The sequence below is a fragment of the Myxine glutinosa genome, chromosome 13, assembly GCF_964187855.1.
Source record: "Myxine glutinosa chromosome 13, kmMyxGlut1.1, whole genome shotgun sequence".
NCBI lineage: Eukaryota > Metazoa > Chordata > Myxini > Myxiniformes > Myxinidae > Myxine > Myxine glutinosa.
Window position 1 is genome coordinate 30,007,752 of NC_136273.1, and position 26,256 is coordinate 30,034,007.

General features: G+C 38.7%; 1 protein-coding gene across 1 annotated transcript in view; it reads left to right on the forward strand.

The window, feature by feature from the left end:
- Positions 1-26,256, forward strand: part of LOC137438776 (uncharacterized) — a 77,399-nt gene that overhangs the window by 10,496 nt on the left and 40,647 nt on the right. Inside the window, exons 3-10 of the mRNA XM_068134121.2 lie at positions 9,848-9,980; positions 13,596-13,813; positions 13,905-14,037; positions 16,503-16,600; positions 18,600-18,720; positions 19,951-20,273; positions 21,418-21,520; positions 23,008-23,105. Of these exons, the coding sequence (XP_067990222.2) occupies positions 9,848-9,980; positions 13,596-13,813; positions 13,905-14,037; positions 16,503-16,600; positions 18,600-18,720; positions 19,951-20,273; positions 21,418-21,520; positions 23,008-23,105 (1,227 nt within the window). The remainder of the gene's footprint in view (positions 1-9,847; positions 9,981-13,595; positions 13,814-13,904; positions 14,038-16,502; positions 16,601-18,599; positions 18,721-19,950; positions 20,274-21,417; positions 21,521-23,007; positions 23,106-26,256) is intronic.

Consider the following 26,256-nt stretch of genomic DNA (forward strand, 5'->3'; position numbering starts at 1 on the left):
ACATTATAGTTTTATTCAGACACAATCGCAAGGAGTTCTTAAATATCTTCAGTATCTGCCAGAAAAACGCTCATTGACTCATTTCCAGAGCTGGAAATTCTCGTCAACTTTTCTTGACCCTGCCTATTGGTATTGCGAGTGCAGATCAATATTTCAGTGTGTTAAAGAGTATCAAGGATTACTTGCGCTCTGTCATGGGTCAAATTCGTTTATCAAACCTAGCTTTGTTCTGTGTCGATAAACAAATTGTTAAAGACATAAATCTTTATACATTCATTTCAAATTTGCTAGTGAGAAGGCGATGAGATAATTTACATCGTAGTATCAAGATCAAATAATATAAACGGTCAAAAGTCCAGCTTTGCTGATAGATTTGAACTTTTTACAACTTTGGTCATTTTTGACATTGTCGTCGTCGTCGTCATCATTATCACCATCACATTCTAAGTCTCGAAGGACAGGACACCTTTCGATTCTTAACGTCCACCAACTAATGCCAGCAGATGAGATGCCCAGTTTAACATCCATCAGAGGAACTGCACACACATTGTTGAATCACCCTGCCTGTGATACAACAGGATGACAGTTTATAGCTGGAACAAGATTCAAACCCTAATTGTAATAACTTATAGAGGTTCTCACATTCTAATTGTAATATTTTATAGACATACTCACATTCTAATTGTAATATTTTAGAGACGTAATCACAATCTAATTGTAATAACTTATAGACGTTCTCACATTCTAATTGTAATAATTTACAGACTTTCTCACATTCTAATTGTAATAATTTATAGACATAATCACATTCTAATTGTAATAATTCATAGACGTAATCACAATCTAATTGTAATAATTTATAGACGTTCTCACATTCTAATTGTAATATTTTATAGACATACTCACATTCTAATTGTAATATTTTAAAGACGTAATCACAATCTAATTGTAATAATTTATAGATGTTCTCACATTCTAATTGTAATATTTTATAGACATACTCACATTGTAATTGTAATATTTTATAGACGTAATCACAATCGAATTGTAATAACTTATAGACGTTCTCACATTCTAATTGTAATAATTTACAGACGTTCTCACATTCTAATTGTAATAATTTATAGACGTAATCACATTCTAATTGTAATATTTTATAGATGTAATCACAATCTAATTGTAATAACTTATAGACATTCTCACATTCTAATTGTAATATTTTATAGATGTAATCACATTCTAATTGTAATATTTTATAGATGTAATCACATTGTAATTGTAATATTTTATAGACGTAATCACATTCTAATTGTAATATTTTATAGATGTAATCACATTCTAATTGTAATATTTTATAGATGTAATCACATTCTAATTGTAATATTTTATAGATGTAATCACATTCTAATTGTAATAATTTATAGACGTAATCACATTCTAATCGTAATATTTTAAAGACGTAATCACATTCTAATTGTAATATTTTATAGATGTAATCACATTCTAATTGTAATATTTTATAGACGTAATCACATTCTAATTGTAATATTTTATAGACGTAATCACAATCTAATTGTAATAATTTATAGATGTAATCACATTCTAATTGTAATCATTTATAGACATACTCACATTCTAATTGTAATATTTTATCGACGTAATCACAATCTAATTATAATAACTTAAAGACGTTCTCACATTCTAATTGCAATAATTTATAGACGTAATCACATTCTAATTGTAATATTTTATAGATGTAATCACAATCTAATTGTAATATTTTATAGACATACTCACATTCTAATTGTAATAATTTATAGACGTAATCACATTCTAATTGTAATATTTTATAGACATACTCACATTCTAATTGTAATAATTTATAGACCTTTTCACATTCTAATTGTAATTTTTTTTTGTTGTTGTTGTATACAAGATCGAGGCTCGTGAAAGAGCTAACATTAATCACACAGAAAGACAAACCGACACATAAAACATATAACATGGGGAGCGGTAGACAAGATGGGGGTGAGAGGGGGAGGAACACAAACACAACATCTGAGAACAGGGACATCCAGAGATCTGTGGGAGGGAGAGGGCTTTGGGGGGAGGCATGGGAAGGGGGAGGGGGTGGGAGAGGTATAAAACATATGGACACTGCCGGGACTTCCAGGAAAGAAGTTGGAATTTCAAACAAGGTGGATCTGGGGTGAATTAGTGGGGGTAGAAAAGATCAAGGTTTTGGATGGGGAAAGATAAGAGATGGTGGTGAACAGCTGTTTTAAAGACCTGGAGGGAGGAATGGGATTGAAGGGAGTGTGGGAGTTTGTTCCAGAGGCGGGAGAAAAGAGGAATGAAAGAGTGAAGGTGAGCAGAGACCCGAGATTTCGGCAGTTTAACCATCAGAGGGTTGCTGGCAGATCTTGTGCGACCTGTAGGAATATTTGGGGGACAAAGCACAGAGAGAGCTGGGGGAGCAAGGCCGGAGAGGAGTCGGTAGAAGACAGAAAGACCACCTACCTGTTTGCGGTGAGTGAGTGAAAGGCCCTCGGAGATAGCTTCATCACGGGAGATTCCAATGATTCTGAAAGCTTTGGTTTCAACAGCGTGAAGCCGATTTTACAGATGTAAATATTTTACAGATGTAATCACATTCTAATTGTAATAATTTATAGATGTTCTCACATTCTAATTGTAATATTTTACAGATGTAATCACATTCTAATTGTAATAATTTATAGACATAATCACAATCTAATTGTAATAATTTATAGACGTTCTCACATTCTAATTGTACATACTTTATAGGCATACTCACATTCTAATTGGAATAGTCTGTAGAGGTACTGACATTCTAATTGTAATATTTTGTCGATGCACTCACATTCTAATTGTACATACTTTATAGACATACTCACATTCTAATTGTAATATTTTAGACATACTCATGTCGGGGGCAGGGCATGGGGGACCATGGGGGGCACCACGTGACCCAGGGCACCTGAGAAATATATATTTAATTGTGTCTTCCTTTTACTTGCTTCAAAAAAGCTAGATTCAATTGCAAAACATGTTGTCCATGGCTCGGTCAAATCCAACCTTGGAGAGACGTTTTTTCAGCATCTTCTAAAGGAAGAAAGTTATGGGAATAGTTGTAAGTTAACCTCGAACAGGGGATGATGTAAGATGTATCCTTTGATTTGTTCCTTTGATTTGTATGTGTTTTACTGCCAAAAGTAAATACCATTGAACTTTATTATGGGAATGCATCCCTGGTCCTTGAAAGCCCAGGTTGTTGGGAGGAATAGCCTGAGAACTATCGTATTTTCACACATCTGTGCCTTTAAACTTAATCTCTCTTGTCTGAGGTCATTACTTCAGCGGAGGCTTTTTTAGGCTTTGTTCGATTATATAAAGGATCTTGTGTCAGAATGATTTCAGGGCGGCTTGGACTTGCATGGTCTGGTGTGGCAAGGCCTTGCGATTTCAAGACGTGCTCCACAATATTGTGTTTGCTTGATTTTGTATTAAACCACATTTTGCTGCTTCGAAGGTGCCTCTTCTTGAGTTCCAAAGGGGGGGGGGACAACCCATCACTCACATTCTAATTGTAATATATTAGAGGTACTCACATTCTATTTGTACATACTTTATAAACATACTCACATTCTATTTGTAATATTTTATGGAGGTACTCACATTCTAATTGTAATATTTTATAGAGGTACTGACATTCTAATTGTAATATTTTATCAATGCACTCACATTCTAATTGTACATACTTTATAAACATACTCACATTCTATTTGTAATATTTTATGGAGGTACTCTCATTCTAATTGTAATATTTTATAGAGGTACTGACATTCTAATTGCAATATTTTATCGATGCACTTACATTCTAATTGTATATACTTTATAGACATACTCACATTCTAATTGTAATATTTTAGAGGGACTCACATTCTAATTGTACATACTTTATAGACATACTCACATTCTAATTGTAATATTTTAGAGGTACTCACATTCTAATTGTACATACTTTAGAGACATACTCACATTCTAATTGTACATACTTTAGAGACATACTCACATTCTAATTGTAATATTTATGGATGCACTAACATTCTAATTGTAATATTTTATAGAGGTATTCACATTCTAATTGTAATATTTTATAGATGTAATCACATTCTAATTGTAATAATTTATAGACGTAATCACAATCTAATTGTAATAATTTATAGACGTTCTCACATTCTAATTGTACATACTTTATAGACATACTCACATTCTAATTGTAATATTTTATAGATGCAATCACATTCTAATTGTAATATTTTATAGATGCACTCACATTCTAATTGTAATATTTTATCGAGGTACTGACATTCTAATTGTACATACTTTATAGACATACTCACATTATAATTGTAATATTTTATCGAGGTACTGACATTCTAATTGTACATACTTTATAGACGTACTCACATTCTAATTGTAATATTTTAGACATACTCACATTCTATTTGTAATATTTTATAGAGGTACTGACATTCTAATTGTAATATTTTATCGATGCACTCACATTCTAATTGTAATATTTTATAGAGGTACTGACATTCTAATTGTAATATTTTATCGATGCACTCACATTCTAATTGTAATATTTTATAGAGGCACTCACATTCTAATTGTACATACTTTATAGACACTCACATTCTAATTGTAATATTTTATAGAGGTACTGACATTCTAATTGTAATATTTTATAGATGCACTCACATTCTAATTGTAATATTTTATAGATGCACTCACATTCTAATTGTAATATTTTATAGATGCACTCACATTCTAATTGTAATATTTTATAGATGCACTCACATTCTAATTGTAATATTTAATAGATGCACTCACATTCTAATTGTAATATTTTATAGATGCACTCACATTCTAATTGTAATATTTCATAGATGCACTCACATTCTAATTGTAATATTTAATAGATGCACTCACATTCTAATTGTAATATTTTATAGATGCACTCACATTCTAATTGTACATACTTTATAGACATACTCACATTCTAATTGTAATATTTTAGAGGTACTCACATTCTAATTGTACATACATTATAAACATACTCACATTCTAATTGTACATACATTATAGACATACTCACATTCTAATTGTAATCTATCTATAATTCCAGTAATCTCTGTGTGTCTGTGTGTGTGTCTGTGTGTTTGTCTGTGACCGCTGTTTCGCGACAACTACCGGTCCGATATACTTGAAACTTGCCAGGTATATTGCTGGGGACCCGAGGATGTGCCTTTTCAACGTTTCATATTAATCGGACAAGTAGTTACCGAGCTATGGCGATTTCTTTACCAAACTCCGCAAGCCGTTCGCTTTGGACCAAACCATTGCATGTAAATAGAGGGGGGGGGGGGGATTGTCACCGTACTCGCAAGCCGTTCGCTTTGGACCAAACCATTTCATGTAAATAGAGGGGGGGATTGTCACCGTACTCGCAAGCCGTTCGCTTTGGACCAAACCATTTCATGTAAATAGAGGGGGGGGATTGTCACCGTACTCGCAAGCCGTTCGCTTTGGACCAAACCATTTCATGTAAATAGAGGGGGGGGGGATATAATTTTAGATATATATATAGTACGGGCATGCCCTAGTCTATCTATAATTCCAGTAATCTCTGTGTGTGTGTGTGTTTGTCTGTGTGTTTGTCTGTGTGTCTGTGACCGCTGTTTCTCGACAACCACGGGTCCGATATACTTGAAACTTGCCAGGTATATTGCTGGGGACCTGAGGATGTGCCTTTTCAAGGTTTCATATTAATCGGACAAGTAGTTACCGAGCTATGGCGATTTCTTTACCAAACTCCGCAAGCCGTTCGCTTTGGACCAAACCATTTCATGTAAATAGAGGGGGGGGATTGTCACCGTACTCGCAAGCCGTTCGCTTTGGACCAAACCATTTCATGTAAATAGAGGGGGGGGGGGGGGATTGTCACCGTACTCGCAAGCCGTTCGCTTTGGCTTTGCGAATGGACCAAACCATTTCATGTAAATAGAGGGGGGGGGGGGGATTGTCACCGTACTCGCAAGCCGTTCGCTTTGGCTTTGCGAATGGACCAAACCATTTCATGTAAATAGAGGGGGGGGGGGGATATAATTTTCGATATATATATAGTACGGGCATGCCCTAGTCTATCTATAATTCCAGTAATCTCTGTGTGTATGTGTGTGTGTATGTGTGTGTGTGTCGTTTGTCTGTGACCGCTGTTTCTCGACAACCACGGGTCCGATATACTTGAAACTTGCCAGGTATATTGCTGGGGACCTGAGGATGTGCCTTTTCAAGGTTTCATATTAATCGGACAAGTAGTTACCGAGCTATGGCGATTTATTTACCCGTACTCGCAAGCCGTTCGCTTTGGCTTTGCGAATGGACCAAACCATTTCATGTAAATAGAGGGGGGGGGGTTCTACCGTACTTCCAAGCCGTTCACTTTGGATTTGCGAATGGACCAAACCATTTCATGTAAATAGAGGGGGGGGATTGTCACCGTACTCGCAAGCCGTTCGCTTTGGCTTTGCGAATGGACCAAACCATTTCATGTAAATAGAGGGGGGGGGGGGGATATAATTTTAGATATATATATAGTACGGGCATGCCCTAGTATTTTATAGATGCACTCACATTCTAATTGTAATATTTTATAGATGCACTCACATTCTAATTGTAATATTTTATAGATGCACTAACATTCTAATTGTAATATTTTATAGAGGTATTCACATTCTAATTGTAATATTTTATCGATGCACTCACATTCTAATTGTAATATTTTATAGATGCACTCACATTCTAATTGTAATATTTTATAGAGGTACTGACATTCTAATTGTACATACTTTATAGACATACTCACATTCTAATTGTAATATTTTAGACATACTCACATTATATTTGTAATACTTTATAGAGGTACTCACATTCTAATTGTAATATTTTATGGATGCACTCACATTCTATTTGTAATATTTTATAGAGGTACTGACATTCTAATTGTAATAATATTTCATAGATGCACTCACATTCTAATTGTACATACTTTATAGATATACTCACATTCTAATTGTAATATTTTATAGAGGTACTGACATTTGCTACATGCTCCTCCCCAACCCCCTAGTCACGGTGTACCTCCGAGCCCCGAGAGGAGTCACGTCAGGAAAAAAAAGTGTTATTCTGTATGCCAAAGATCAATGGTGAAGCCACACCAATTGTTACAAACAAACCAGTATTGTATTAAGATCACACAATAATAACAGTACAACAACAATAGTAATCAATTGTACAACCAATATATATTTCCTATGATGGTACCATCAGGTTCGTACAATGTAACTCACTGTGCTCCAAGTAAGCGAAAAGAAGAAGATTCCCAATATCTCTAATTCCCGGCTTCAAGCCAAAGTTGATTCCGGCTTCAAGCCAAAGTCGATCCGCTCCAGTGATCGTCAGAACGATGTCCAATCGAGACCAGAATCCCGTTGGGTTGGCAGTTACAGTCCTGCTGCCAAAGCTGTGCAAAGGCACCCTCAAGGCGACTGGGAAATCCAAAGGCGCCCTCCAGGCGACGGGGAAATCACACCCTCGGGTAGGGACGTTCCACGGCTCACAGTCGGCGAACTGCAAATTAATCTTCAAAAGCCACGTTGCACACACACACACCAGATACGTCTGAAAGCGGTGAAAATGGCTGACGAAGCAAAGAAACCTTGCTCGATGCGCAAAGCGCGCGAGTCAAAATGGCCGACTGCCCGTTCTCGAGACATAACGGCCCTTCGATGATTCTCTTCGGAATCAATCGCAAAACCTGACACGCAGGTTAATCTGTCACAGCGATAACAACTCTGTCGCATGAATCCCTTTCCTGGGAAACCCAAAGTTCACTTGTGACTTTTGCTCGCCAATGTTTGCTCCAGACCGCAAAGCAACTATGCTTCTTGTCCGACTCCACTCGCTCCGCCTTCTTTTTCTCCTCTTCCTCCTTGTCGCCGTCTGGTTCCTGTTTCATTTAAAACATTAACCTTTTTACCTTTTGACGATAATAATTGCTATTTCCCTCAAACAACAATAATAATAATACATGGAATCAAAAGTTTACAGTGGATGAAAACCACAACAACGGAAGTGACGAATCCGTAACACATTCTAATTGTAATATTTCATAGATGCACTAACATTCTAATTGTAATATTTTATAGATGCACTCACATTCTAATTGTAATATTTTATCGATGTACTCACATTCTAATTGTGCATGTATAATAGAAATGTTGCTCAGACTCCGTGTGTGCATCCGTCAACAAATAGGGGATTTATACGCTGTACGTATGCTCGCCATCTTTTTATCAATCAGATGCTAGGCAATCTTCAAACAGTATGATGTGCTGTAGTTGAGTAAGGTGGCAATAGATGAGCTGGTTTCAATTTACAGTTTAAAACAAAATCTCTTCCTCTATCATCCTCTTCCTGACTTACATTAATGGTGCGTTTCATATCGATTAGATTCAGAAAATGCTTGTTATATTGAATACTTTTTCTTTCAACATTTCCATTTTATTCATATAACAGTAATATATCGCCCCATTAAACAGTATTACTGATTATACACTGCCTTTTAAAGCATACGTAAATATATCTCTATATTACATTGGTATTCCCATCAGCAAAGCGACGGGTCTTATCTTCTTGTACTTTATAGAGGAACTCGGTTGTGTACTCCTGGCTACCACGAGGTGGCTTTTGTGGCCTATGGTAGCACATTCTGTGCAGACAAACAGGCAAACAAACCCACGTACCTAAATGCAATACCCTCTACTTTGGTGTGGGTAAAAAAACAAAAAACCTTTCATTGCTCAATATACAGAGTGTTCCAAATGTCATCACTCCATTTGTTTTGCTTATAACTTTTGAACCTATAAAAAACACAAACTGTAGAAATTGTAAAAAATAATATATTTTATTTTATTTCAATGAATTATGTTTTGAAAATGATGTCCAACAAATGGCCCCCTCCATTGCTCTGGCAAACTCTCGTTCTTTCTGTGGCATTTTGCATGACCCTGCTTGAAGTTTCTCCCAATAGATTGGCTATTTCAGCTCAGATGTTAAGTTTCAGCTCTGTCCGTTGCTTGGGGTCTCCCTGTACGTATCCGATCACTAGTTGATCCCGACTCCTCAAATCGCGCTACCAAACATCGAATTGTCTGAGCATTTGGTGTCCTTTGATTACCATATCGCCTTCGAAATTCTCTTTGCAGCTACGTTCGAAGATCTGTTTCTTGCGTACATCATAATGATTGCAGCCCGTTGTTGTGGTGTATAGTATTCCATCTTCAAATTATTGGGGTTCATCTTCTACAATCTGAAAAAAAAAAAAAAAAACATTTAAAAAAAAGTTACAGCTACTTAAAATGGGGTGATGACATTTGGAACACCCTGTATTATTAAACGTGAGGAGTGTCAAATTGATGCACGTGAACAGATGTATCGTGGTTCTCCCATATTTCCCTCCACAAACACTGGCATGATGTATACCTGTTCATACCAAATCATGCTTCAAAGTACCATAGTTCAAATATCAACATTAATTTAATTATTTAAAATAATTTAACATTGATTTTGACTATGCTAGAAGACAGTGAGTACTCACATTACAAGTCCATTGACTGCTTTTTATTTATTTATGAAGTCTATTTATTCTGTGTTTTTAACTTTTATTATGTTTTTTTTTTTCGTTTTCCTGATTTAGCATTTTCGTGAGAGTATCTCGGCATCTGCATCAAGTGCCATTCGAAAAACTGCACCTTCTGGTACAGAAGGCCGGAAGCATTGCAGAAGAATGCTGCATGGATGGTGCTGAGGAAAACTGCTTTCATAAGAAGGTGGGAAAGAGGAGTTGCAGGAATTACCCAAAAAAAAAAGGGAGTTTTATGAAGTATGGGGAAAAAGAAGTCTGTGAAAAGGGAGGTTTCAGAAAACCAAGGATTTTACAAAGAGCTATATGCTGAAAAGCAATTAATTTATTTGGAGAGCATAACAACATGTTCTCCAAGTAAATGGGGAGCATGTTGTTATGCTCTCCATAAGCATCCCCTTTATCTATTTTATCCCCTTCATCTATCTATCCCCTTTATATATTTGATGTGGACACCACCCGCTGCCGTGACGTCCCTCATACTTCAGGTAGGCAGGTTGCGGCCTCTTCACTCTCTTTAGACCTTGAAAAAAATTACAAGCTGGTCAAACACTTGGAATATATATACTCCTGACAAATCTCACACTCTCACTATCTCTCTCCGAAAGGGCAGTGTTGCAAGCCCTCCGATCTACTTTCTTAACAATCCTCTTGAGAAAGTTCACTCATTCAAACTCCTGGGTCTAAATATGAGCCATGATATTTCTTGGGCAAATCACATTCCAAAGTTTGCCTCCAAAGCCAGTCAACAACTGGGCATCCTGCATCATACAAAGTTCTTCCTTGGCACACCTGAACTCCGATCCACCTAAAATGCCTTCATCCACAGCTTGATGGAGTACTGCTCTCCTTTCTGGGCTGTCTCACCTGCCTCACATCTTGCTTAGGTTGTTGCCATGGAAGCCAAGGCCTTCAAGATTATTTTAATCACCCGTGATGAAGCTGAGCAAACTCTGCTCTTTTTGTGCTTTGTCCCTTCCAGGTTTCTGCAGGGTGAACGTGGTCCACCATCAACCCACTTCTGGTGAAACTCCCAAAAAACAGAATCGCTGCTCACCTCCACTCATTTTTTCCCCACCTTTGGAAACAATTTTCACATTCTCTTCTATCTCACTATTTCCTGCAGGTCTTCAAGACAGCTGTTTATCACCATCTCAGATCCCCATTCAAAACCATGATATTTTCTACCCTCGTTAACCCCATATCCCAAGCCCACTGGCTTTGAAATTCCACTTTTTCCTTCCTGAGTTTGTTGCTATATATCCATCTTGTCCATCCCAGGCATCGTCCCCTCCCCCTCATTCCTCCACATACCCATTGTTTGTCCAAGTTTCCCTTTATTTTGTCCTTCAAACTCTGCTGTTGGTGACCCACTGCCCCCTCTCTCTCTTTATTGTTCCTTTTGTTCTGTTGCATCCTGATCCATTCGGTATTCCAGCTCTTCCATTAACCTTGAAAAAAAACATTGTAGAAATATAGGAAAGTATTTGGTACATAAAGGGAGGTTTTGGGGCCATATATATTAAAATGTATATCCATAAAGAAGAAAGGTAATATCCTCTTCCTGTATCAGCCACAGTGCTCTACGACAAGTCTTAGGTTCAGTCCTTGTCCTCCTGTACATCTTTTCTTCTTTACAGGTGTCTCTGCGATACACCATACAATTGCACATCCCGCCGATATCTGCTGACCTGGAATCGATCAGATACTAGTCCAACACTTGGAAATCTCCTTCAATCCAGACAAATATTGTACTCTCAAGTCGGCTCTTCAGAGGGATTGTCAAGCTATTTTTGACCGATCTAGTTTTACAATTAACCCGCTGGAAAAAGGTCAGCCTCTCAAACCTTTCCACCACACCACCAGATACGATCTCTCCTGGGTGAATCGTATGCCAAAACTGGCCTTCAGAGCCAGCCACACAATGGGAAACCTACGTCGTGCCAAGTACTGCCTTAGTAAATCTGAAAGTCTTACATTTTGCAAGGCCTTTGTCCATACATTAATGTAGTACTGCTCTTCCCTAAAGACTGGCACACCAGCTTTTGTGGATGCTGTTTAATCTAAAGCTTTGAATACAATTGGGATTTTCAATGAAAAAGCAGATGCACATTGGTCTGTTGCTCCCTCAACATAGAGTTGGTGGCCTCTCTGTTTTGTATGCCTCTCCTCAGGTCTTGCTACCTCCATCTTTTTTATATGTCCATCATCAGTCCCTCCATCCATGTTCATGTTCTTCCAACAATTTCCTTCTTGTGAAACTCCTAAAAATCGTTGATTATCAAAAGTCATGGAAAAAAAACTTGCGTAAGAGTAGAGCAATAGGGGGAAAATAATCAATAATCACACAATGGGGTGAACTGGAAACTGGAAGAAAGGGTACATTATATTTATATATATATATATATATATATATATATATATATATATATATATATATATATATATATGTATATATATATGTGTATATATATATGTATATATATATGTATATATATATGTATATATATATATGTATATATATATGTATATGTATATATATATGTATATGTATATATATATGTATATATATATATATATATATATATATATATATATATATATATATATATATATATATATATATATATATATATATATATTGTTACGGAACCGGGGGACGGCACTCCCGTTAGCAAGGCGGGGGTTAATCCCCTTGTCCTGTTAAGCTGGCCGTCTCCGCCGGTCCTGGTACTTGTAACGCTCCTTTGCGGGGGGGATTGATCAGGGTTATTGGTCCAGGTATTAGCCCGAATACCTTTATCAATCCCTCCGCAAAACAGGGAGACAAGTACCGCTCGAATCCCGGACAAGATGGTATTTTGCCGAGCGGTTTAGCAATCCGGAATCCGAGCCGTTAGCAATTACTAACCCGATTATAAAGCGTTGGCTGAAATCGTGCCACAGGTACTCAATTGACAGAAATCACGAAAGCGATCGAATAAGAGAGGAAACCAAAGTAAAGGGAGAACAAAGATTTATTTACTACGTACAAAAACCCAAAGAGGAAACAAAAGAAGGGGCATGTACAAGGGAAGAAGAAGAAGCAGACACAGGGCAAGCTTATACAGGCTTAACTTATCAAACGCCCAGCACAGAACAAACACACTTACACGAAAGGATGGAATGGCAGGGATGGTATGGGAAGGCAGAGAAGGGTCCAGGCGCAGATGGTAGGCATTGAGGTCTGGCTCCAAGCGCGCGCTCCGGTCCACACTTTGGGGTCGAGGCGAAACCCGGCAAACAGCTCCGCGTGTCGTTGGACGCGACTGGACAATTATATAGCGGGGGAAAGCTGGTATGTTGCATACGCAAGTTAAATCTCTGCCGGTCAATCCCCGTGGCTTTTATACTTCTCCCACCCCCCCCCCCCCCCGCCCCTTCCCACGCCTCCTCCCCCCCAGCCCTCTCCCTCCCACAGATGTTTGTGTGTGTTTGTGTGCTTCCCCTTTTCTCCCCATCTTGTCTACCGCTCCCCTTATCATATACTTTGTGTGTCTGTTTGATTTTGTGTGATAAATGTTGGCTCTTTCACGAGCCTCGATTCTGTATACAAAAAAAAACCCGGTAAAACTGCATGGTTACCCATGTGGTGTAGAAGAATCACATCCGGTGACTCAACCAACAAGAAACCAATGATGCTGTTTTTGTTTAAATTTCATAATTTTCATTCTGATGAGGTTTTCAACACTGCTTGAAGCTCCTTGACATAATATAACTGAATTGCTTGATTATAACACACTGTTTCCTTTACCTGGTTTAGAGGATGAAACTTACTGTACAAATCTGTGGCAATGAAGAAGTCAAAGCAAAATCTCCAGAACTGGTGAAGTGTTGTGAGAAAGAGCCAAAAGACCGTCCCAACTGCTTCTGGCGAATTAAACCAAAGGTCAAATACGTTGCAAAAGGAGCCCTCGAGGCCATTAATCCAGAGGAATTGTGCAACAAATTCAGCAATCACACGAGCGACTTCCAGAGGAGGTGAGTAATTGCTCCGTACTTGTAGGGAAGCTACAAAGAAGGGACTATTGCAAATAGCAAAATGACCTCACTTCTGGTTGTCTTTCCTTAGGGTGTTGCATCATATCTCGCCTCTCCTTGAAAACTCTTTACCTCGACAAATCATCCTTCTTTCTTCCATTATCACACATGCGGCAGAAGAATGCTGTGACAAAGATGACAAGACTGCCTGTATTCAACAAAAGGTACGGTACTGTGGTATGATGTCTTACTGTATGCTTTAGAATGTAATTAATTATATATCCTGCAAAAGGATAATATTGTAAGTATGCTTAGTTTAGTGATGTGTACTTGAGATCAGTTGTGGTGTCTGAAGGAAAAGTCGCGAAAGTCACATTGGAACAGCTCGTGACTTACTAGGTTTTCCCTCAGGATGATAAGAGTATTTAAAGAGTTTTGGAGAAATTGATCCCTTCGATGCTTTGAATACAAAATACTCGCATGTGTGTGTCGATAAAAAAACAAGCTTGATACACACAAGTGTGAAGATGTTTGTAGATCACCCAACCATGGGTTATCCACCGATTGGGCATTCATGATCTCCAGCTCAATCAGCCCTCAGTCTACAGACCATAAAGAGTAGACCCGACATGACGTCTTAATCCTCCCTTCTCAAGGAATCTTCTTGCATTTTGTAAATGACTTGTTGGGATCAATAAATTGGTTCAAACTTTCCACTAACTTACAGAATGTTCCAGAGGTTGCTTCATTTTTATGCCTCCGCCGATGAAGTCGCCCGTGGCATTATGATTTTAGGTTGTCCGTCCGGCTGTCCATCAGTCCGTCCGTCCGTGATAGGTTTTCGTTCCCACGATAACTTGAGAACGGCTAAAGGGATCTTAGTCAAACTTGGCACAGGTAGGTATAATGAGGTAAAGATGGACTGATTAGATTTTGGGGTCACAAAGTCAAAGGGCAAAGGTCAGAGGTCATGTTAGGTAAAAAAATACTATTACACCGCTAACTTGTGAACCAGTGATAGGATTCTGACCAAATTTGGTGCACTTATGAACAATGATGTACGGATGAACCGATTCGATTTTGGGGTCAAGAGGTCAAAGTTAAAAGTCTGTAATAGGTCTATAACTTGAGAATGGCTGAAGTGATCCAATTCAAACTCAGTACAGGTGTATATATAATGTTGTGAAGATTAAGTGATTAGATTTTGGGGTCAAAGGTCGAAGGTCAAATCTGTAATAGGTCTATAACTTGAGAATGGCCGAAGTGATCTAATTTTTAGCACCACTTTCAATGTTAGGGCTAGCAAGTAAAAACATTTCTACTAGTTATAGCAAGAGTATGTTGTTTATCGAGCCCAATCCAATGGGCTCGATAAACTCAAGATGTCAAATGAATCTGGAGTCATTACATTCCTATTATAATATAAATTTTCTTTTTCTAGCAATGGCTCTACATTTTCTGTATTGTTTTGGTGAATATTGGAGAATCGAGTAAAGTTCAATCACAAACTGCGGTGCATTATTGAAGGGACATGCATCGACTATAAATGGACAAGGTGTGTGTTTGTGTGGCATGTTTTTTAGTGGAGTTCTATTGAAGCTTTCCGATGTGGAATGTGATACACCGAAATGATCGTTATGATCTCCTGAGTTGATTAGGCTAATTTAATAAAAAATAATCCGGAAGAATTCCCATGTTTCTAAACATGCGCCATTTTAAGGTGTATAGAGCAGTTTAATAAATAGGTCCTTCCATGGCATGGTATTCCAATTACAAAATAAATATCAAAACGAGTGATAACATTGTGACAAGAAGAAGACCATTCCTTTTGCATCTTCAGATGCATCGGACTGCCGAAGCAGTTTCCTGGGCAATGTGGGCATAATTCTGGACGGGTCGCCACTCCAACGCAGGATACTTGAATGGCTCATTCTTCCCAGTAAGCCGGTACTCATTTTGCCGACCTCAGAAGGATGGCAGGCTGAGTCAACCCACCTGGTGTTCATCAACAACATGACAGGGGCTCAAACTCAAGATCTTAAGCCAGCCACCTTAACCGTTAAGCCAACACCAGGCTCCAACATTGTAACACAGTATATATTAATTAATACTGATAATATTAACAACAATAATAGTTTGTCACTTCACTTGCGAATAATAATAATGGATGTGTACTCCCCTGCCCTGGCACAAGCGCATCTGGGATTGGTAAAAGGCAAGCTAAAGCTCAGTCAGAACAGCAGGCAGGTATGCAACAAGGGTGTGAAGACCAATGACAATTTGGTCCACTGGACCAACTGGCCCACTCTTTGTGAAAATTTGGCACTTTCTTATTGCTCAGAGTGGGATGGGTGATAATGGGGGAGAACGGGGTGTGGGGACCCCATCCTTGAATTTCGTGTCAATCGGACCAACGGTTGCAGAGAAAAGCATACTCACGTTCTGTGCGGACAAACGGACCCAAATGCAATACCCTCTCTGGCGAGGGTAAATGTTTGCTTTCTTTCATGGACCAACAGGAACTTGGGTTCACTATAAGTAGTCGGGTACCAGCCAGTTACAACATATAAAGCTGAGAAAAAGCAAAGAATGTATGTCGTACTGTGTACTCATAGTGCCTGTTTCAGGTTTCAGGAAGTTAACAGTATCTCTGGCAAGGGGACCTAAAGATGTTTATTTTCGCAATCAGAAAGCAGATGTGAAACATCTGTATGAAGAAGCTCTGAAGAAAGGACAAGAATCATGTCACGAATTAGAAGAGCTTGGACCGGAAAGATACACTGCCAGGTTCGTCATGACCTCTGCCTTTCCTTTGTATCATCACGATTGAGTCGAGTAAGTTATGATCAGTCTTTTACATAAATTACATCCTCATCCCCACAGGTAAGTATAGCAGTGTGTTCAAAATTGTGAAAAGCTTGATAATATCATCCCACTGAGGTTTGTGATACTACTCTTTTATGTATTTAATATAATATTGCTAATAGCAATTTTGGATTCTTTATTTCATGCAAGCGATGAAAACAGCTGAAGGTATTTACCAACATCATTCCCTCACTCGATAATGACATGCGCATGGTCTTATCGCCAATATTGTGCATGACCTCTCCTTGTTAGTTTTCTTCAACTCAATGAACTTTTGAATACCATTAAAATAACTCAAATAATTTTGGATTATCCGAGCAACCATGAAACAGGAAGTCGAGCCCATGTCCATATCCTTGGCCTTCCTTCTACAGGGGGGCCTGAAAGTTGCCTTATGCCTGCTAAATTTCTCACACCTCCCTCCCTTCAGCCCTCCCACCTCTCAAGCAAGGGCTATTTTCGAAATTTCGATATGACGGATGAATGCTAAATGTGGCCTTTTGCACACACATTGTGTGTGTTTACAGTGACTCGGTTCTGCTTGACGAGCACTTTTAACCTGCTGTTGCTCGCACAAAATCTGATTCGAATCATTTTTTAAACATAATCTTCAGGATTTAAACGAAAGAGTGGCAATTTCAAAATGGTTAATCAAAATCGTTCTGTTCCTGAATACAAACCAAAATGATCGTTATGATTCCCTGAGTTGATTAGGCTAACTTACTACAAGTAATCCGGAAGAATTCAGAATTCCCATGTTTCTTGCACTCACTGAAATGTAATCTTGCACTCACGGAAATATATAGGCATACGAGAAATATCCACAGATGAGACGTGCCAGGTTTGTACCATTTCCTGTTGATACAAGCTGGATATAACACACATACACATGGACGGACACTTCTCATTTTACCAACACATGCAAAAATCTAGTAAAATTTATCTTGTCGCCTGGAACCAAACGAAATACTGTATATATTTACAACGGCATTCACAGCCCATACAGCTCCCACTCACACCATCCCCAACCCCTCCTCCCAAACATGGTTAATAGCAAATATCATCATTTTAAACTTAACTGTACATCGACAAGCCCCATATATGACCTTCCCATCAGTGTTAAGGAGCAACTAAACAAACCAGACATGGTGCCTCCCTCTGGGAGGTCTTGCTGAATGTTGGTAATGATGGCATCGGTTTTCCAATCGAAGAAGTCCATTAAATAAATCACCAAGCCTGCCATGTTCACACGAGGTAATCCCGCAAGGTTCAAAGTCCACTCAGTCACATGGATGATCTGGGCGGTTGGGTAGAATGCGCCGTCTACTACCCATCCACAGGCCTTGCATGGGCCCACATCGTTGGGGGGTTGTTGTTTTTTTTGTAGTACTGGCTGAAAGATATAAACTTTTTGGACTAGTTGATCAGAAAGTTTTCCGACGCTTTCATTTTCTAAGTATTTTCAGCTTCTTTCAGAAGCTTTGTGAGCCATCTTAGGTTTAAAAAATCCTTACCTGGCACGCACGATATACAATCGGCCTCCTCGATGGACTTCGTTGCTCGGGTTTTCTGTGCATGCGCATCGATCATTCTGGGGCATTTATCTTACCATATCTGGGGCATATTCTGGGGCAGATTACATCATTTTGAAAGTCGTGTATTGTCCAATCACATGCCATCTTATCTTACTAACCACACGTTTCTTTTTGGACCTGTATGTGCATGGTTGGAAGCTTTGGTTTTTTACTGTTAAAGAAGACTTGAGATGAAAACAACTTCATAATTAGGTCATTTTCTGCTTCATAGTATGATCATTTTCGATGTTATTGTAATCTTGCATGGAGCAGTTTAAAGTAATATTTCCTCTCTTATCCACAATGGCATATACAGATCCCTATTCATAACTGTCTCTGTTCCGCAGGATTGTGATGCGTATAGCTCAGCGTGCAGGTGAGCTGGAATTTGAAGAGGCATTAAAGTTGGCTCAGACATTTGTCAAAATGCTTAGTCACTGCTGCGAACATACCTGCACTCTCCGTAAGGTAAGCACTACAATACCACTCGGACTACAGATAATAATTTAAAAAATACGAGAGATCTACACGGGGCCTGTACCACATCAGAAACCATAACCACTTATATGCTATGTATATATTACCTCATTCTGAGACGTGTAAACACTACAAAAACCACTTGGTGGTGTAAATGTTCGAGCGTCCGCTCTGAGTCTGGGAGGTGGGTGGTTCAAACCCTGAATGAGTCATGCTATAAGACTTTAAAAATGGTACATGCCGCTAACTTGCTTGACGCTGAGCATTTGCAAAAGATAGAGCACGGGCAAACAACCACAGGTTGATCTGCCAGAATCTTCAGAATCGAAGGATATACTAACCTAACCAGAAGAAGAGGAAGAAGAAATTTCTTTCACATCCTGTTGAGCTCAGGATTTTTTTCAAATTGATTTTCTGCTCCATCTCTCAAATGGTGGGTCAATCCATTTTGGGGTAAAATTATGTCACTGATGATGCGTTGGGCTTCGGAAACGAGAGATCCTACATCGCTTTACTTTCCGATACCCTACATGTTAGGTAGTCTCAATTAACAGATGTGTTTTCCTATGAGCGCTTCATTTTAAGATCAATATATTGCTCGTGATGCTTGAATGGAGAAACAGCAACGCCATTGCTTGTATGACAATGTATTTTGGTTTTGGGGTCAAGGTGCATGTGTATTAGTTTTAGTCTTTGTATGACTGTCTTCTTTGGTCTTTTGCTTTGTCTTTACAGTCTATACATGTTACTAGCTTTGTCCGAATGTTTGGATTACGTCCTTTTTACCTTTCTACATCAAACACCTGATTTGATTTTTGTCTGGTCGGAAACTCCACCATGTTTGGTCTTCGGACTATGGCATGTGTTTAGCTTTGTCACGATTATTTAAACTTTTTTATGGATACAATTCTCAACGCAGAAACAACAGACACTTATTGTATGGCCATGCATATTGACATTAGGATGAAAGTCCATGTTTTTCTTTGAGATGATTCTCCTGGCTTTGCATGATCATGATGTACTCTCGGTATTTAGGTCAGGTGGCATTGGCTCAACTTTGTCACAATGTTTTGGTTTTTCAGTTTTAACATTTATTATATTAAAATAAGTTTCTCAAAGGAGATGCGTGCCCACCATCGACGCTTAAAATTGCCATGAGCTTGAACACTCTTGTTAGGTACACGTCTTTGCTAACCCATGGAGAAAATTCTCTCCTCTCAGAGCTCTACTTTGAAAGACCTCCTCTGCTTGCATCCGGGAGTGGTCAAGCACCCAAAATTTTACAAATGCTGCCATATGAGCCAAGATGAGGCCTCCACCTGTTTTGACAATCTCCGAGATCGGGAACCCGTTCCCTACTCTGGGCATCACCATGTGGAAGCTGAACATGATCATGACGAGCACCATCATAAGGATGAGCACCATCATAAGGATGAACACCATCATAAGGATGAACACCATCATGAGGAACACCACAACTGGGCAGAGGATTTTGCCTGCAATCCAGCACTCTGCACGATCAAAGGCCATGACATATTGCATAGGTGAGAAGATATGGTTCTTTAGTTATTGCATTATTCATTGTTGTCAATTGAAATGAGATTAATTAGGTTTTGAAAGAAGCTTTCGTGTAGTGCCAATAGGGAACTTTATCGATCCAATGATATCTCTCAAATATAGTAGGCCTCTGCATACCGAAAGTACTGGCCTAGTTCCGTCCTGAGATGCTAAATAGGAAATGGAAGTCAAGGATATATATATATATATATATATATATATATATATATATATATATATATGTGTGTGTGTGTGTGTGTGTGTGTGTGTGTGTGTCCTGAAATGAGGCTAACCCCTGCCCTAGCAGGGACAATGGCCTTAAAATGCCTGTTGTTGTTGTGTTGTATAAGTCCTGAAATACAACTCGTAAACGATATCTACACCTCGGAAGATGCAAACCATTTTTGTAGCTTTCGGTCGAGCCTCCCCTGTTTTCTTATCTCTCTGACCCTTCCCAGCTCCTCTGAGATGCACACATTCTTCTAACAGCCGTTTCATGGTTGAGATCCCAAAATCCAGACTTACTGCACGTCTTCACCCATTTCCTCCTCTTTTCACCTGTTTTTGAAACCTCTTTCCTGAGACTGTTTAATCCCACTCTTCCTTCCAGAGCTTCAAGCATGCCACTCCCTATCCCTCCCTGCAATCCTTTCTATCTTCATTAAACCGACCTAAACCAATCCTCTTACTTAAAGGTTAATGTGTTTTTTCCCCTCTCCTCCACTCCTATTTCTTATTCATTCAGAATGAATGAATAAGAAATTATTCATTTTTATTCTTATTTCCATTCTTATTTATCATTCTCATTTCTCATTCTTATTTCCTTATTCATTTTCCTACTTGTTGAGTCCAAAATGTGGCCCTATTGTCAATCCGTTACCTTTTTATCCTGTGCAATTTCACTCTTTTGAAAGCCTTGACCATGTCTATTTTAAGGTGGAGGTTAAGGCAACATTTAAGAATTCACTTAAAATTTTGGCAAATCTTCTTTTTTTAGCAAAAGGATAACTGTTGATGGCAATACCATTGAGTGACTGGTCAAATACATTGATACTCTGGATGTAGCGAGCATTTTAGGTGATGCGTGATGTCAAAGCATATTGTTTTCCTTTGTGGTATTTGTCGGTTCAGAATGATTTTTGAAGTGGCTCGAAGGTTTCCCACTGCAGGCCATGGATGGATTGCTGACCTGGCAGTTTCTCGACACCAACTCCAGACTGCGTGCTGCAATAAGGTGATTTTAACACTCTCTCTCTCTCTCACACACACACACACACACACACACACACACACACACACACACACACACACACACACACACACACACACACACACACTGCTGTGTTTTCCGGGAGAAGAGAGTGGGGATCACTTTTCGCTGTGGGTGCCTTTGCTGCGCCCCCTACTGCTCCCTCCTCTACAATATCACTCTTAGTTGCAGCTTCCTCCACTTCCTCTAAACGCACATGGTCCTGCCCGTTTTTGTTAGACATAGTTGTTTTATTTAGAATTTCCAACCTTGCTATTCACCGTTATAAAATTTTGAGTGTTACCGAGTCAGGGGGTCCAAAAGATCCCTGACACCAAATGTTACGGGTTTGCCAGTCAGCACGATCTGACCACACATTCCAATATACACATTTTGTAGTGGCTTTTGGTTGCTTCAAAATGGCCAATGCATGTGGTAGCTTATAACCTTCCACAGATTCTGAAGTACTAACATCCAAAATTTGGGGCCTCTAGATGCTCCTGTTCGGCTGTGAAGAGTAAGAAACAAATGCACAAACACTTGAAATTATTTCCAAGATATGCACACACGAGAGGAAGATCGAAACAATGTTAATTTTCATGAATTGCCACGATGTGAGTCGACATTGTACAAAACAACACAGTATGTGAGATTTGAACCTGGGATCTCAGTAGTCAGCCTAAGTGCTCAGATGGGAATGGGAAACAGGTGACACAGCAGTCATGCTTCGATGAACAGCACACACCGTGACACCTTTGGTGTTATAATATAATGCAATCATTAGTTGAAAGCCACCAGTGTGCTGGAATGTTCTGACACCACCTGATGACCTCTTTTATCTTAATAACCACTTATACCAAGGTAAACCTTATACTGTGTATGACACTGATCTGCATCACACATCTTACAAAATCACAGCAACTGCATATTTTTGGTTGCATGGAAAGAAGATTCGGATCAATGAAAGACATTGCAAACCTGTTTCTCTTGTGAGATCATGAGCGTAACGGATCTTCTTATGTAAGGTCCCATGGGGTTGGCATCGGGATTGGCTCAAGTCTTACATGAACTGGCTGGTGAGGCCTGACATTCGACTGGAGCTGATTTTGGTGGGTTTTTTGAAATATGACAGTGTTCTGGTGATAGAAACATACCTACTCAACATCCTAAAGCAATGTATGGGATATTTAGCACCCACCAGCAGTCAATACCCTGCATGCGAAACACCTTCCTGACAAATTTTAGTCTAATCGACAATCAAACCAAGATGAGACAGATTATAGGTAAGTGCGATACCTTTAAGTTATCCTAGCCATCCAGAGTATATAATGTGTGAACTTAAAAGTTTATCATATGTATAGGGTCATATGAAAACAGATAGTTCATAGATTTTTCATCTTGATAACTAATCAAGTTGCCGTTTTGATGTAACTTGTTGCTCGCTTTCTATTGCTGTGCGTCATGTTCCATAGCTCGTTCGGTTCCGTTCAGAAGAACAACGAGCAAAGGCTATTGGGAGAATTTTCTGCAGGAGATTCAAGATTATGGGCGAAAAAGGAATCACGCAAAGGTAAGAAATATAAAGATTTGGCATTTGCATCGCGAAGACCCCACTGTGCCCCTGAAGTTGAAAGCAAAAGCGCGTCCAATGCCACACGGTTGTTCTGAATAATGGCAAATATTATCCTGTAATATCTAATCAACTGTGACGTGTATCACTGCACAACCAATGAACATGGTGGACATTCGGCAGCTTTGGGGAATTCCCAAACTTTGGGGCATTTATGCGTTGGGGCATTGTTTGTTTCTATTTCAATGTTTGTTCCTCTGGTTGCCTCCTCTGGTTGCCTTTATAAACAACACAGACGTTTTATTCAGTTTGCTTGAAAATAAATACCATATTTTTGTATTGTATACTGGATAAATTCAGAACTCAAACAGTTAAAGGTCGCACCTTACTTATTGCTTCTCACCATTCCTTTTGGGTTGACTTGCTAGCTCATAGAGTGCATGCGCCTTTTGGATGTCTAGCCTGGGTTCCATTTCCAGCCTGACTATAAATTGTCATCATGGTGCTTCTCCAGGCGGTTGTTGCATTACCAAGTGCTCCGTCCTTTGGAGGGGATGTAAAACTGGCTGTCCTGTCTGATAACATTCACTGGTCGATGTGAAACATCCCATAATACAATTCAAAAAAGTAGGGTTTCTTCATAATGCATGTGCCATTGTGACTGTACCTTGACCAAATTACAAACTCCAACCCTGATCACATTTGGCAGTTGAGGGGAGCAATACCAAAAGGTCAACATAGGCCAAAAGGTCAACAACCTTTTCAAATTTCTAAAATCCTCAATTTTCATCCGATTGACTTGAAATCTGAATAAGATTTTCATATCACCTTATTGAAACCAACCACCAAATATTTTTGAGGTCAACATAGGCCAAAAGGTCAACATAGGCCAAATTTCTAAAATTGTCAATTTACATCCGATTAACTTCAAATTTGAAGACGATTTGCATATCAGGTCACTTAATTCAACCACCAATTATTTGTGAGGTCAAAAGGATGCTCTACTGAGTGCCATTCAACTTTGTTCTCTTTTGCCAAGTGTCGCTCTATGAGTGATTTTTCATTTATTTATTTTTGATTCATTTAAGTAAATATTAACACCAGTAATATAAGAATAAGGAGAAGGCAGTCAATGTATGGAGATAATCTGATTTGAACGATGAGTGGAATAGATGGCAATGATATATCAGTTTAAATTATGCTCAGATATAGAAATACAACTAATTATTCAATTATATGTTATGATGCTGATTGAGTGAATGATTGCTGTTGAGTACCTGCTTGCTGGGATGAATGATCCCGGTGTGTACCCCGATTTAGAATAGGTACACCGTGTCCCTGCGCATCGTAAGAGGCGAGTAAGGGTTGGTGTCAGGAAGGGCATCCGGCCATAAAAACATTGCCTCAAACAGGGAACCATGATTGTCATTGGGCCCGCAAGGCTAACCCCTGCTCTAGCAGGGAAAAATGGCCTTAAAAATGGTCATTCATTCATGCGACACCTGGAATTCAATCACCACCAACGTAAACTTCACTTTTCTTCGACAACACAAACCGCAAATTTACTTTTCTTTGACACAAACAAGGAATTTGGTTTTCTATGATAAGCAGCAAAATCGTACTTTATCAAATTTTATCATATTCATTGTACGATCAATAATCATAAAATTGGTTTTCTACATCACAAACCGCACTATTGGTTTTCTACAGCACAAACCGCACTATTGATTTTCTACAACACAAACCGCACTATTGGTTTTCTACAACACAAACCGCACTATTGGTTTTCTACAACACAACCCGCATTATTGGTTTTCTACAACACAATCCGCACTATTGGTTTTCTACAACACAATCCGCATTATTGGTTTTCTACAACACAAACCGCACTATTGGTTTTCTACAACACAATCCGCATTATTGGTTTTCTACAACACAAACCGCACTATTGGTTTTCTACAACACAAACCGCACTATTGGTTTTCCACAACACAAACCGCACTAATGGTTTTCCACAACACAAACTGCACTATTGGTTTTCCACAACACAAACCGCACTATTGGTTTTCTACAACACAAACCACATTATTGGTTTTCTACAACACAAACCGCGCTATTGGTTTTCTACAACACAACCCGCACTAATGGTTTTCTACAACACAATCTGCACTATTGGTTTTCTACAACACAAATCGCACTATTGGTTTTCTACAACACAACCCGCATTATTGGTTTTCTACAACACAAACCGCACTATTGGTTTTCTACAACACAATCCGCATTATTGGTTTTCTACAACACAAACCGCACTATTGGTTTTCCACAACACAAACCGCACTAATGGTTTTCCACAACGCAAACCGCACTATTGGTTTTCCACAACACAAACCGCACTATTGGTTTTCTACAACACAAACCACATTATTGGTTTTCTACAACACAAGCCGCGCTATTGGTTTTCTACAACACAACCCGCACTAATGGTTTTCTACAACACAACCTGCACTATTGGTTTTCTACAACACAACCCGCATTATTGGTTTTCTACAACACAAACCGCACTATTGGTTTTCTACAACACAATCCGCATTATTGGTTTTCTACAACACAAACCGCACTATTGGTTTTCCACAACACAAACCGCACTATTGGTTTTCCACAACACAAACCACACGATTGGTTTTCCACAACATAAACCGCACTGTTAGTTTTCTACAACACAAACCACATTATTGGTTTTCTACAACACAAACCGCACTATTGGTTTTCTACAACACAAACCGCACTATTGATTTTTTTACAACACAACCCGCACTATTGATTTTTTTTACAACACAACCCGCACTATTGTTTTTTTTTTAACAACACAACCTGCACTATCGGTTGTTTTTTTTTTACAACACAACCCACACTATTGTATTTTTTTTTTTACAACACAAACCGCACTATTTGGTTTTTTTTACAGCACAAACTGCACTATTGATTTTTTTTTTTTACAACACAAACGCACAGTTGGTTATTTTTACAAGACAAACTGCTAAATTGGTTTTCTACAACACAAACCGCACTATTGATTTTCTACAACACAAACCGCACGATTGATTTTTTTTACAACACAAACCGCACTATTGATTTTTTTTTTACAACACAA